The sequence below is a fragment of the Rhea pennata genome, unplaced genomic scaffold (genome assembly GCF_028389875.1).
Source record: "Rhea pennata isolate bPtePen1 unplaced genomic scaffold, bPtePen1.pri scaffold_44, whole genome shotgun sequence".
NCBI lineage: Eukaryota > Metazoa > Chordata > Aves > Rheiformes > Rheidae > Rhea > Rhea pennata.
In genome coordinates, this window is record NW_026907683.1 from 254231 (window position 1) to 269227 (window position 14997).

The 14997-nt window shown below is 53.0% G+C and overlaps 1 protein-coding gene across 1 annotated transcript in view; it reads right to left on the reverse strand.

Moving 5' to 3' along the window:
• Nucleotides 1–11898: 11898 nt before the first annotated feature.
• The window catches only part of LOC134154789 (E3 ubiquitin-protein ligase Topors-like), a 60060-nt gene continuing 56961 nt past the window's right edge, over nt 11899–14997 (reverse strand). The window contains exons 4-5 of the mRNA XM_062601447.1: nt 12608–12780; nt 11899–11952 (exon numbers count right to left, since the gene is read on the reverse strand). Of these exons, the coding sequence (XP_062457431.1) occupies nt 11899–11952; nt 12608–12780 (227 nt within the window). The remainder of the gene's footprint in view (nt 11953–12607; nt 12781–14997) is intronic.

Sequence of the window (14997 nt, forward strand, 5' to 3'; positions counted from 1 at the left end):
GGTACTCCTTTCCAGGTGGAGATAGTCACTCTGCTGACTGGCCTCTAAAATGCAAGTGAGCATTATGGAGATGTCCAGTTGTAACTCGGTGTGCTGGTCTTTACTTGGAGTGAGCTAACTGTGCTTGGAGGCAAGTATGCTTGGAAATGTTCCTGTTTTCCCTGGCAGGATAACATGCGTCTTGCAGTCTTCCTCCCCAGTAGATCACCAAGGGCTTTACAGAGGAGGTGCTGGTGGCTTCCCCCTTTTCCAATGAGAGAAAGTGACACAGCAAAAGAGAAAGGCTCCTGCCATGCGTTGAGAGAAGACAGTGGGAAAGCATGTGAGCTCTTCTTTCTCTTTTCTCTTTTTTTCTCTTGCTGCTCAGAAAGAATAGTGCTGGAAGCTATGTGATGTTTTCCCTTGTCCATTTGTGCAATGGAGGTTGTAGCCAGACTGAGCACTGCAAAAAGGGCACCTCCTAACCCTGAGGTGGATTCATCAGCACTGGAGGTGATGGCATTGAAACAACTCGTTGCTGTCTTTCTCTGCTTCTCTCAGGCATTACAGACCAGCAGAAAATGCTTGTGACCAGGGCAAAGCAGTGAAGCAAAGCCAGTGCAGAGGTAAGCTAGTGTTCCTTATCATTTCATTTTTAGGGAATGATGATTGAGTGTATTCAGCCATTGCACTCTTTGTATGTTGTAAAGAATGCTCTGCTGCCTTATTTTTTCCCCAGGGGAGAGGAGAGCATCCTTCTGCAAATGACACTTTCCCAGAGGTTGCCTGCTGTCACTTTTTTTGTTTCTGTGCCATTCTGAGCACAGAAACAGTAGTACACGATGGGATAGTTTGAAAGCAGCCATCCCAAAGAAGGACCTTGGGAGTTTGGAAAGGGAGGAATGTGCTGGTTGGTTGGGTGCTTTTGTGTGCAAAAGTATCCTTCTCGCTGTTTTATGCATGAGGAAGACTCTTTGCACTGTCTGCTAGTCAGACGGTCTGTCCTTGCTTGCTAGCACTTGGCTTTCAGAGGGCTAGGAAAACAAGGGCCTGCAGAGTCATGCTACAGCCTGAGGAAAAAGGGATATTTTTTCTTTATTTATTTTTTTTGTTGTTGTTGTTTGTGAACCCAGCCCTATTGCAGATCCAGGTATTTTATCCTAACAGGCCCAGGGGTTGTTTGCCTTCCTTAAGCACATTTGGATGCCAACAGCCGTGTTGCAGCCAGTCTAATGCACACCGTGGTGTCTTTATTGCCTGACTCCAGTGTTGTTGTCTGTTCCCCTTTGGCTGTCAGCTCAGCTCCCTTTGGAGCTCACCTGCCTCCAGTTCTTCCAGACTCCTGTCTTTGGTGCCTTGGTCTGGAGAACGCCTGCTGTGGTTGTCTGAAACCTCAGTGTTGGGAGGGCTACAGCGTCGTGTGGCACAAGAGGCCTTTGCTGTTCTCATGTTCATTCCTGAGCTGCTTTCTTGTGTAGCCCTCCTGTTTTCAGTGCTAGTGCTAGTCCTCCTGTGCTAGTCCTCCTGTGCTAGTCCTCCTGTTTTCTGTCAGCTTCCTCTCTTTCCCGTTACTGCTGAAGTGAGAACAGCCTGAAACAACCGTGCCCTTCCAAGCGAGGAGTGTGAAACAAAGAACACGGCTGCTGTTGCTACCTGAGCAGCAAGCTGAGGAAGCCTGTGATCCTCTGCTCTGAAACACTGTGACAGTTTCCAAGGTCTAACTTGACCGGCTTTTTGGTGGGCCTTTTTTCAGGCGACTGCTCCATCCCGGTTCGTGCGCTCAGTGAGCCCTTTGCGCTTTCACTGTGTTTTTTCAGGCCACTGTGAGAGAGCTCACTGCGGCATCGGAGGAAGGCAAGCCAGAGGAGATCAGGAGTAGTGCTTTTGACCTACTGCCACCCCTGAGGATATCCATAGACTAAGGAACCTTTGCTAGTTCAAGGATGAGGTAATGTCTGCTGCTGTGTAGTCATGTTCTCATACCTCTTGACTGTGTATGTGAAGTTTCTTTTCAAATTCTTTGCTTTTCTTTCACTGCACTCAGCAGGAGGGAAAATGGAATCTAAGTGCAGCATGTAATTGCAAGTTCTCAAATGCTTGTTCTTAATGATCTCTCCAAAGGGACCATTTCCTTCTTTTTTTTCCTCTTTTCTATGGTTTTATGTACCTGTCTCAATTTCTCAGAGTGACACAGTCTCTCACACGCTCTCAGAGTGTCACAGTCTGAGAGAACTTTTATTATCCCTGTCTCATTATAACTTACAAATTGATAAGTATGGCCATACTAGAGGTATCCTCTAATCAGGGAGGACCTATCTTCTTCCTTAGAAAAACTGAAGGAACAGTGAGAAGTTGGCATATACACTTCATGCTCCTTTTTTTTTTCCACTCTAAAACTTATCCAAATGATGGCTGGGGTTGAAAGAGGCAAGAAGACTGCCTGATGCCTTCCATCGCATAGGCACAAGCAGCTTTTAATTTGTTGTGGTTTGCTCCTCAGTTACTAAGTTGTCTTATTCCTTATGCACAGAAGAACGCTGTGTGCTTGGGCAGTGGGGTTAGCCTAGAGGCTAAAGGGGTACTGCTTAGCTTCCTGTGCCTGTCGCTGTGACTCAGGTTTGGGTCCCTATTTGCCTGTTTTTCCTTGACATCTCATCCCCTCCCAAAGAATCTCCTGGGTCCTGGAGTTCAGTCACCTGCTCCAGGCAAATCTATCGCAGAATCGATTTTATAGATAGACTTAAGTTCCCTTGTGAGATATTTCCTTGATTGAGAGCCACATGCAGAATTTCCTTTTCAGGAATTTGAAGTCTTTTCAAATCCAAGTGGCATTTCCTGATGGCAACTTTATGGGTATTGCTCCTTGTGGCAGCATTGCTTGTGAGGGTAACTGATTCTCTCTCCATAAAGCAACTTCTCCTGTACGGAACAATCCTGTTTCCTCTGTCTTAGTTTGGCTATGTCAAACTGATTTCTCCGAGTGTGCTTCCGTGTGATTGGCACTTCACTTCTGGGGCATTTGCATAGCCTGCCTTTGTTGCTTTTTGTTGCAATCTCAGTTCCCCTTTTCAAAGGAAACCAGAGTTACTCACAGTACGTCATTTGCTATCCCTCAAGTGCCATTAGGAATACTTCTGTATCTGCTGGGAAACTATTCCTTTCTTCGTGATTCTACTTGTAGATTATTAATCTGTAACTAGCTGATACACTCAGCTTTGTGCCTGCATAAGAACTCGCAGCAACCTCCACATTTCCTGAATCCTGCTTTAGAGCAGAAATTCTTGTCGCAGCACGGCAGCCTGAGAGGTGCAGAGAAGCCCTGAGCTGTGAGAGCTCCATCACTAGTGAAACCTAAGGCAGCAGGTGAAGAGTGAAAAGAAGAGAGAAGCCGCTTTCTTTGCCTCTTCTACTGCTTGATGTTCCCTCCTAATGGAAAGCTGAAACACTCTGGGTGGGTGGTGAAACTGGTGGGGAAAGCAGAGAGGCATGAGCTGCTGCTCTGCTGAATGGTGGAGGTGCAGGGGCAAGGAGTCAGTTTGTATTTGCTGCCAGGGAAAAGATTTTTTTAAACAAATATTTTTTTTTTCCCTGCTGTAATCTGGATGGTAGCTCAAAAGATGTCTGTCACGACAGAGAAGCAAAACAAATCTCCACAAGACTGTGCCGTCCTGCGGGTGTGTGTGTGGGGAGGGGAGGGATTTGGGGGCTCTTGGAGCAAGCTATCTTTCTGTACAAAAGTCTGGAAAACATTGATGCAAGCCCCCAGAGAAGAGAAATTTTCTGGGCACTCAGAGCAACACAGGCAGGACCCAGCGATGTCGAGGGTAACCCATCCCAGCCATACCAAACCAACCACTCTCTCCAGAGGACTTTCTTAACCCTTGGGCTGGGAGTAGGAGAGGAGATGGGGGAACAGTCATCCCAGACTTGCTTCCATCAGGCCCTCAGCTCCACAACGTGTCATAGGTTCAGCTGAGTTCTCTCAGGCAACACTTCCCATGCCTCTGGTGCATGGAGAAGACTGAGTAGGCACACAGGAGACAAGGGAGAGAAAGGGCAGAGATGCCAGCAGGTAGAGTTGGGCTCCCTGCATCACAGATGACTAGAGGCTGACTAAGGAAACTAACTCCTGTAGGGACTTGGAAAGGCACATCTCGGACAGTATTTAAGGGGGGTGGAGTCTCCCTCCTGCAAAACTTGCCCCAGCACTCTGCAGAGACTAGAAAGAGCAGGAAGGTTGGCTTAGGGACGCTCGCAAGCTTTAGCAGCTGCAGAGCTGGGAGGTGCCCTTACAAACTTCTGAATGCAGGCCCTGAGGCATTGCAGTGCCTCGTAGGCTCTGCACCAGAGCCCAGAGAGCAGCACTGCAGTATGAGGGATGTCCTGAGAAGCCTTGAATCCTCAAATGTGGGAGATCCAGGGTGCCAGAGCTGTACAGATCATGGGAGAGCAAGGGTGCCAGTGTGGATCCAGGGTGCCTGGGCTGCACAGATCCCTGGAGGAGCCAGGGGGCTGGTGTGGGGAAGGGCAGGGGGCTGAGGAGTGTACCCAGGGGAGAAGCAGAGCCCCAAAGTGACACTGAAAAGCCCAAGGACCATCTGAAGCCCAGAGTTGAGACCTGGCTTTTCTCAGGCTCACACAGAAGGAAAGATGGACTAAGTTCATGGGAAATGGGAAAACTTCCTCCAATTGGCTACGTGGCCTGACCAATGGCTTTGGAGTCTGGCAGGGACGAGGGTCCTGGGTAGAGCTCTCTGGATGATGTGTGTTTGCTCTTTTCTGGCATATCATCTCTATCTTAAGCACCACAGACCGAGAAACCTTGCTGAAGGCTTCTCAAATCAAAGAGCCTGCTTTGATGCCTAAAGGAGGAAGGTTACGTCCTGTCCCTTATTCTCCTATACCCTACTTCAAATAAAAGAGAGATCCACAGCAGCCACCAGTTTTGAGGCTCATCTAAGCATCTCAGCCTGTGGCCACCCTTTGTGCTTTTTCATCCCACCGGACTTTGATCCTGTAAAAATGCCAAACCCCAATCCAACCCCCAAACCCCAGATTCCTGCACAGAATCCTGTTGCCTCGTGCAGCAGCCAGGGAGTGCAGGAGCACAGCAGTGACCTCTCCAGGTCCCCACTTCAGATGTTTCCCTGACTTTGGCACCACCTGGAGACATTCTTGAAGGAATTTATCAGAAAGTTTGGGAAAATAACTGGGGGAAGGGAGATGCCTGCTTTCCAGGAGGGGAGAGGAAATCTCTCTGCTCTCTCCCTGGCGGTGCCATCTCCATGGCACTGACCTGCTGTGCCCCCAGATGACACAAGCTGAGGTCACAGAGGGATGTGCTGCATCACAGGGAGGTCTCCATGGTGTCCTGGGTGAGGGCCCTCACTTCCCTCCGAGACCTAGGCACTGCTGGGCACTGCTCACGCCCTCCCTGCCGCTGCCCTTGTAGTGGCTCCATGGCAAGACTGGAGCTGTGCTGGGATCCGTTGCTGACATGCAGAGGAACAGGAGCACGATGAAAAGGAGTGTTGGGTGAAGGGAAGAACATCCCTCCTCCTGGGCTGCAGAGGTGAGCCGAGGGCAAAGAGGCGAGATGGAGGACTGCTGGATGGACACCATCAGCCGAGACCACAGTTCCTTGTCCTCCCTGCCGCTGCCCTTGTAGTGGCTCCATGGCAAGACTGGAGACAGGAGTTAATGGGGGCTGTGCTGGGATCAGCCGAGACCACAGTTCCTTGTTCCCAAGGCTCCTGCAGCTCTCCACTGAGGGTAAGGGCTTCGGGTACTTCTTCCCGAGATGTTGCACAAAGATTGGTAACTGCAAAAACTGCTGTGAATCCAGGGCTGTGGGGGTGGCTGGACGGGACTGGGGGCTGCCACAAGAGTCATCTCTGGGGGTCCCATCTGTCTTAGTGGACAGCCAGGACTCCTGGGTCATGGGGCAGGAGATGCGCTGAGCCTCAAGGCTTCTGTGGGGCCAGCTCCATTGCCTTTTGGGGTCTGTGGGGGGCATGGGAATCCATGGCAGGTTTTCCACGGATCGTGTCCCCCTTTGCGATCTGGCTCTGAGAAGAATTGGGGTCCTGCATCCCAGAGGCTGGGGCAGCCTGCTGCTCTCATGGGGCTCTCAAGAACCTGCTGAAATGTCCATGTACAATAAGGAAACCACCTTGTAATGACCCCAGGTCCCCTGCCTTTTTGAGAGGACCTCTGTTCCTTTCATGCTTGGTACAAGTTGGTACAGCATGTTTTGGGCTCAGAGAAGCCATCTCGAGATGGTCATAGCCTATGTCCTTGCACAGGTTGGACTCAAAACATCTGCATGCAAAAGAAAGCCTATTTGGGAGAGCACCTTGGAAACAGGTGGAGGCACGGTGCCCACTGCCAAGTCCTGACTGACCCAAGGATTTTTCTCTGAGCTATGGGGTGCAGTGCTGCAGTAAGCCCAAAGGAGCCATCTCCCCCAGTCCCTTCACGACCCCACACCTCCACTTCCTAGCACCAGCAGGCTCAGAGCTGGTCCCCCTCCTCACTGCCCTGTGCCCCCATGGGGCTCCTCAGCCCTCTGGAGCGACCCCTCGGGGCACAGCCCGACCCCTCACAGAGCAGCCCCTGCTGGGCCGTGGCCCAGCCCTGCCAGGCACAGCGGGAGGGCGGCAAAGCCCTGGGGCTACCCTGGGGAAGGGGCTGGGGCAGGAGGGCCTAGAGGACACTGCCCTGCCCTGGCGGCAGCAGCACGTTGCCCACAGGCTCCGGCACCCCGGCCATTCCCAGGGCCCCACCGCCGGCACCAGGGCTGGCACCAGCACAGCACCCAGGGCTGCCCTCCAAGCCCAGCACAGCCCCCAGGGCACAGGGCAGCAAGAAGCCCCACGGGGCCCCTGCAGCAGAGCGGCCGCCCCCGGGGCCCCACACTGCCTGGGCACCCGGCACTGGGCTGCCCCCAGGCCCCGCCGCGCTCCGCGCTGCCGCCCACAAGATGGCGCCGTCCCGCGGTGGGAGAGGAGGGGGCAGAGCTGGCTGCCAGGGCAGGAGGGCGCAGCGTTGCCATGGCATCGCCTGAGTGCAGCCCTCCTATTGGCTGTCCTGAGGAGGAGGGTGGGGATGGATTGGAATGATGGCTGTCTCAGCCAATCGTAGTCCAGAGTGGGAAAAGGCCAAGGGAAGAGAGAGGTGCGAGAAGGGAGGGAGCGAAGCAGGCGAGAAGGGAGCGGGAGTGAGAGCGGGTGCGAGTGGGGCTGGTGGGGGCTGCGGGTGTGTTCAAATGCTGGCGGGTGCCCTATCGCTGCAGCAGGTGCTGGCGAGGGGGCTGCTTTCCTGCAGGAGCTCCCGAAGAGGCTGTTGGGGCTGTGACCACGGCCATCAGCAGGTCTGCGGCAGGGCTGTGTGTTTTTGAGATCATTTCTGCCTGAGCAGCTGATCAGCCAGGATTTGTCTCGTGGCTGAGGAAGTTCTAGTGAGGTAATTTTTGCCTCAGAGTCTTCTTGGCCAAAGAAAGACAGAGACCTGGTTGTGCAGGTGACTGTGAGGTCCCGTCTTTCTGAGTCCCTGATAGACCGGCAGCAGGCAGTTAGGCCTGGGCGTTGAGTGTGAGGTCTCTTGTCCAAGTCCCTGCTAGGGCAGCAGTGGTTCGTGGCAGGGGAAGTTACTTTGAGGAAATTTCTGTCCCTGAAGGCCATAGCAGCAGCAGGCATGTGTTGGGGGTTTGCACTTGTGAGGTCCCCTCTCTGTGAGCAGCTGACAGGTCAGGAGAAGCAACATGGCCTGGATGGTGGTGGTGAGGTGACTCCTGGTTTTGTGCCCAGGGTAGGAGTTGACCCCTGCAGAGCTCTGCAGCAATATGGAACTGCAGCTACTCAGTCAAGAAGTACATGCTCCATACCATCTGTCACAAATTCTGTTCCACTCCATCATCCTGCGTTAGTCCTGCTACGTTTAAAATGCAGATGATGTTCTCTGGTGAACGTGGACATGCAGTTTGACTTTGTACTTCTTGCTGAGTAGAGTCTTGCAGCCTATTCCTGGTCAGCTAGAGTCCAAGTAGAGTTTTGAAGCTGCTAAATGAATCTAGTGCTGATGTGCACAATGATATTAGTAATCTCTGATTCCCAGGGTGTGTGTGTGCTTTAGAAATTCCCCCTGTTGAAACAGTAGGGAGGCTGTGAGATTTTCCTGCAAGGTCTGAATGCTGTGCCTGTCTTTTAGGTGTCCACCTGCTTTTATGACGCATTTGGAAGTGTAACACGTTAGAGGTCTCTGAGTTTCTGTCCGAGTATGCAGTCACTGGAGAAGGAGTGCAAAGGGTGTTGGAGGGAAATGAAGGAATGTCATCCCCCCAAAGTTATGGGCCCCATTTTCAAAGAGATTTCATTTTCATGGAAGCTGAGACACAAGCAAGAGGCAAGAGCTGGCCTGCTCCTCCCTTGTGAGAGCCCCTTGCTCTGTGCTTTCTGGAGGTGGGAAGTGAGCAGGCCCTGGGCTGTGAGTGGATGCTGAGAGGTAGTGCCTGTTGCAAGGCCTTGGAGGAGCAGAAGGGAGTTGAAGGATGTAGAGTTGGGCTTTGTGTGTTGTGGGGCACATAGGGGTGCCCTGCCAGCTGTCATATGTGGTGCAGTGCTGTGTGTGTCACTGATACAATTGTGGATGTTGGCTGACAACCCTTTTTAGAGGCGAGGGGCGATGAATGCGGTTTGCATCCCTGTGCAGGCATGGCCTGTGGTGGGGCTGGGTGGTAGCTGCAATGTCTCGGTGGTCAACATGGAGGAAGGTAGCTGGAGAGAGCAGTACAGTGCAGGGAAAGTGCTGCCAGGTTGGGGAGCTGAGGAGCCCTGTGAAGTAAGGATGTGTTTGCTCAAAGGACCGAGGCTGCTGTGGTGTCATGAGCCAGAGATGCTGGCAGACTGCTGCCTTCAGTGCGCTGAGGTCCAGGCCTTGAGCTTGCTAAGCTCTTGCCAGGATGTGCAGGTAGGATGCTGCCTAATGGATCCGGAGTGTTTCTCCTTGTTCTGAGATGCAAACAAAGCCTGCTTTTTCCTTCCTTGCCTCTTGTTTGCTTTTCCTGATGAAATCTTTTATCTGCAGCAGTGTTTGCTGAGAGAGGAGGAGCAGGTGGGGGATGCTTGTTGGGAAGTGGGCAAGGGAATGCTGTAAGCTCTTTGAAGGAGTGAAGGCCTTCTGGCAAGATGGTTGTTGGAGGCAGGCAGGTATGTTCTTGGGAGCTGACTGTCAAGGGGCTGTGTTGGAGCTGTGTGGTGGCCCCAGTGGTTTGGTGCTCAGCCATGGGAGGAGGTGTCTGGACAGAGCAGTGTTGTGCTCCTAGAGCCCAGCCTGCGATCACTGTGTCCTTCTGGGAAACGTGGGTGAGGACTCTTGGTGACCGTGCTCTGACCTTAGAGCATCCTGGTGTGAGCCAGAGATGCTTACAGTTTGGTGATTTCTGTCAGCTGAGGTTCAGGCTTGCAGTTTTTGAAGGTCTTGTGCTTTCCTGAGTCTTTGAGATTTTACCGTTTCCCCTGGAGAAAGCAATCTTCTCACTCCTTCAAGGCTTTCTGTCCTTGGTCAGTGGTGGAGGCAGCATCTGCAAAGCCACTGGTGCCTTTGGAAGGAGTCTGAGAACAGCAGATGCCTTGAGCCTGCAATGGGGAGACATCTGGAGATAGGGATCTAACGGCCTGCTGAAGGCAGGTCCCAGTGGAGCAGGTCTATTTGGGCCTTTCTCAGTAGAGTTTTGAATATCTGCCTGGATGGAGATGTGGGGACGTGCCTGGATCCCTGTGCCACAGTTTGGCCACCCTCCTGGAGAACAAGGGTTCTTAATATGTAAGAAGAATTTGCCATTGTCCAATTTGTCCCTGTGGCCTCTCATGCTCTCAGTGTGCACCTCCAAAAAAAATCCATCTCTGTCTTGTCTGTGCCCAACATAAGCCAGCTGTGCACAGCATGCGTGTCCCTCTTGGCTTTGTCTTGTCTAGGCTTAAGAATCCCAGCTCTCTCAGCCTCTACCTGTATGCCCCATGCTCCAGGCCTTGACTGTCTTGGTGTCCCTGTGCTGGACCCCCTGCTGTGTGTTTGTGCCTTTGCAGAACTGGGGTGTCCAGAGGGGACCCGATATACAGACATGGTCTCACCTGTGCCAAAAAGAGGAGTAGAAGCTTTCTGTGGCCCCACAGGCTGTGCTCTCAGAAATACAGCTCAGCACAGAGGGGAGACATTTGCCACCGACTGTTGCGACTGTGGAAGGCCAGCAGAGCTGACAGTAACACGCTGATTTTCTCTTTCTTTCTAGGTTACTCCAGTCCAGTATGTTGCTGGTGTAGTCCTAGAACTGCTGAGGATGGAGGCAGGATGCCAGGGTGTGTGCCTGTACCTGTCAACATCTTTGCCACCATTGTGATCTGTCTGTGAAAGCAGCTGCAAGAGGTGAGGTGCTGAATGAGGTGAGGCTACTTCGAGTGGATGTGAAGGCTTCTGTAAGTGCGCCTGGCTTCCATGGGTGACTTGGGGTGTAGGTTCACGTCCGCTGTGCTGCAACTTCTGCATTGCACAAATGCTGTTAGTGCCAGCTTGCTCTGCAAATGCTACTGTGTTCCCTCCTTTTCCAAGAAGGCTGTGGTGCCACATATTTGTCTGAGTGTCCCAAAGCCACTGTAGCTTGAAATTGAGGATGTCTCACAGTTGTTGGGTTCCTGTCTCTGTGACGGGTGAAGATGTGCCCAGGGTCAGGTTGTGAATGCAGCTGTGGAGCTCAGAGTGCTGCTGCAAAGCCCGTGCAGCCAGACAGGTGGCATTTCAGCAGACCGCCAGGCTGGGGCTGTCTGCTTGCTTGGGCCTCATTTCAAAGCCTCTGCACACTTTTTCCCTTCACAGGGACTTCTTGTCCAAATAACTAAAGGAAAGGAAGCGAGGTTACTTTGGTCTCAGGAGGCCTCAATCTCAGGAGGCCTTAAGGACTCTCAAATGTTTCTACATTATATCTGTAGCATTGTATTATTAAAGAAAAACCCCATCCCTGCCCTGAGTAGGTGGAGGTTCCTGAGATTGTGGGGGTGGAAAGTAGCAGCCTGCTCTGCCTGAAGAAAGCAGAATCCTCCCCTCTGAAAACAGCAGCATTGCCCAATGAGCCAGCCCTGTGCTTGATCTTGTGCTGATCATTTGCACATGCCCTGTGAGCCTAGAGTGCCTTGGCCACCTTATGATGTTAGCACAAGAGCTTCCCTGTGTGCCTGTGTTTTGGAGGGATGGGAAGGCAGTGAACAGAGCTGCCTTCTGGGGAGTGTGAGTGGCCAGTGTCCTGCAGACCCATCTTCTTGCAGGCTCTTGGTTGCATGTAGCAGATGAGGCAGCTGTGTGGGGCAGAGACAGTGTGTTTGTAGACTAGCTGGCACAGCAGAGGTCTGGTATGAGGTTGATGGCTGTTGCAGTGCTGAGTTGCTCTGTCAGTGTCAGACAGCCTTTCCAGTGCAGCTGCTCCCTGGGCTGATCCCTTTACGTAGGCCCTGGAAATGGAAGTGTCATCCTGCTGTCATTTTGTAGATGCTTGTGGTGGTTGCATTTCCCCACTTGCAGCAAAGAGTTACGCGGCAGGCACAAACATGGAGCTGGGCTCAGTGAGGCTCTTGGCTGGGCTCAGTTTGTAGGAAGGAAAAATCTCAGAGGCTGCCACTTGAAGGTTTCTCTTTGGCATCATTCCTGGTGGGAGAGCAGAAGAGAAAAAGGGCACAAATCTCCCTGGGAAAGCTAACATCACCCCCCAGCGAGTGCTGCATTCATCCTGTGCAGCCTTAGACCCTTGTGATGCAGACGTCTGCCTGTGGATGACTCTCTTTGTGCTCCATTTACCATCATTGCAGAGAAGCAGCAGCTGCCAAAGTGTCGTTCCGCTACTCCACAAGCCCACAGCTGAAGACACAAGGTGCACTAGGCCTTGTCCGCCTTGAGATCCACAGGGCTCTCTAGAGGCTCCAAAACTTGCTGGGAGACAGACCCCCTGGAGAGTTTACCCCGCTGCCTGTCAGACTGAGGTGAGGCTGCCCATCCTGCAAGCACAAGTGGTGTGCCAAGGAGCTGAGAGTTTTATGCTTCTCAGGTCCCCTTTGGAAATGGAACGTCAATTAAATTCATTCACCAAAGCTAGGGAGCTAAGTTGTTTTATTCTGCTGGCACTTCCACCAGTAAGCTGGCCACTTTCAGAGGTAAATTGGGTCGAGCCAACAGTGGTACATGCATCAAACTGGAAACGGAGGCTGTCATCTGCCCCCCTCTCTTTTCTGCATACCACTTACTCTTTTGAACTCTGATGGCCCTGAAGACCAAGAATCCAGTACCCTACTGAGACGCTAAAGGTACATACTGGCACTCCCCTATTCCCTTCTATGGTAAATGGGAACAATATTCCAGCAAGTAGTTCAGCCACAGCGTCTTGGGCCTGGTCTCCTAGTGCCGTCCGTTTCCACCACCCTAAAGGCAAAGAGATGAGCTCCTCTGAGCCAGGCTGTGGGGCACTGCATGACGATGTGGGGAGAGTGCCTGGTCCCCAAAGCTGTGCAACATCACAAATGGATGTACCCCCTCCCAACGTAGTCATGCCCAAATCCTTGTGTGGGAAGGTTAGGGCTCTGCAAAGTACCTGCCCATGAAACTTGTGGTGTGGAATGCGCAGGAATGTCGCTGGCAGTGGGAAATATGGACTCATTCTGCAGGGTCTCTCCAGCCGCATCCTATCAGCCCATGGCCTTTTGTTCACGCACCTCAAGAGCACCTTGCACTTCACCGTGCGCGAGGTGGGTGATGCAATGCAGGCTGGGAGAAGAACCGGACAGGTCAGCGTTCACTCACATGGGACACACTTCATCGTCCCCAGCACAAAGCACGTGTGAGTCATAGAAGGGAGACAGAAGCCCTGAGGAGCCACGCAGATGGCATGGAAAGATGGTGCTGGGCAGGAGACAGGAAAGCAAACAGTTGGAATTGTCCACCTGCGACCTGAAGCCAGGCACGCCATCACGAAGCCCTCATCCCCCAGCAGCTCACTCTGCTTTCCCCAGGCCGCCCCTCCTACAGCCCAGCTGCCAACGCTCCTGTCTGCACCTGATCTGGCACCAGCCTCTCTCCTGCCCACTGCTCTCAGCAACCTGCCTGCTCTCCGTCATAACAGCACAAGGGCTCATGCTGGAAGCTTCCCCCCAGCCTTGTGCTGAGGTGACACCGGGAGCATGGGGGTGGGGAAGTGCCTGTGAGAAAGATGAGCAGGGGTCAGGCAGCGTGATCTGCTCTTGCAGATCTGCAGGGTGGCCCTGGGAGGAGACATCAGAGATGCCATGCATTTCCTCACCTCATTGCAGGGGCCCTGGGGAGAGAGTGCCAGAGCCTGCATTGCTCAGCCCTGCCAACTCCCACAGCCAAAGCCATACTCACCAGGGCTGCAGCCCAGTTCGCAGGAGCCATTGGACGTGCTGAGGTGATGCACCTCCCGGAGGTGATCTTCCTGCTGCTTAAAAGAAGCTTCCAAGTGGGGTTGTGAAGTTGTCATGTCCTGGTGCTGCTAGCTCTGCCTCCAAGCAGAGGAGAGCGAGGCAACTGAAGGCAATCTTCTTGTGTCCAGAGCTCTTGTAGCTCTCCAGCAGCTCCCATGCCACATGGCTTAAGGGAGTTGAAATGAACAAGAGCAAGAGCACTGCTGAAGAGAGCCAGTGCCAGCTTCTTACCTGGAAGGTAGCTCCCGCTCCAACACCGTGGCTTGCACTGCACAGCAACAGCACAAAGGGGAAGAATTAAAACACACAAGGAGATAAAATACCATGGGCAGGTGGGGTGAGAGTGAAAGGAGCAAAACGTGGAGGCAATCTAAACCCAAACCCCAATCCAAACCATTCCTACCTGAAGCAGCTCAGTGCACATAATTCTCCCACCGCACTTACCTGCCTCTGTCCAGCTTCCAATGGCTGTGCAGAGCTCCTACAAACAAGGCACCAGCAGGAACACCAGACAAAGCAGGGAAGGACAGGAATCAGGGTGTCGTTCCTTTGCCTGCTGAGGGAGAGCAGAGGGTGACAGGAGGCAAGTGAGTCATGCTGAGGAACCTCTTAGAAGTCAGCTCCGGTATGGAGGAGGGAGATGTTGGGGACATCGCACAGCTGTGGGACTTTGCTTCCAGACAGGACCTGCTCTGTCAGTGCTCAGCTGCTCTCTGGCACAGCCTTTTACTGCTCTCTGCCATCGATCCTCACGTGTCCGTCTGGGGCTCCTGGACAGCACAGTAGTGGTCTGTGTCCATTGAAAACACAAATCCTGCAGTAGGAGAGCCCATGTTGCAGGGCCCAGATGCTGTATCTGGAGTGGTGTTGGCGTTCATCTCTTAGACTAGTGTAAAGGGCACAGACAACGAGAAAACTGTCTCACTGGGACTCCTCAGGGTCTCCCTGAATCCCCAGCATGGGGATGTTCTGACACGTTCCCTCTGCTCAGCATTTGTCATGGCACCCAGCTGCATTGCGCTGGTCTTTCTATAAACCTGGTGCTGCAGTGTCCTGCCAAAGGTACTTTTAGACAGCCAGCTCTTCGACTAACAGCTGTGGGGACAGACAGACGTGGTCATGTGTGCGGGCTCTGCACCTGCCAGTGCCTAGCCCAGCTCGTGCTCCAAGGTTTCCCCAGGAGCCCTTCACGCCCTTCTTCAGCTCATTGAGAAGGACCTTAACAAGTCTTTGCCCCTAGCATTGCAGTTCCCCCTCCACCAAGGATGATACTACTCACCAACTGACTATCAGAGCTCATCGTGCTGAAGACAGCCCTCAGAGTGCAGCACTCCAGCCCCCTTTCCACTTGCTTTGGTGTTCTTTTGTAGTCCTCATCTCCCCAGGCTTCTTGGACTGCTCTCATCTCTGCTTGCTGACTGTCTGCTGGGCAGTCCCACTCTCCCTCCTACTGCTGAGGCCATGTGTGCCTCTTGCTGGGCTGGACACAGGCCTCAGAGCTGCTTGCCTTCCTCTTGGTGGGCAGCCGGGGCCTCCCGGGTGA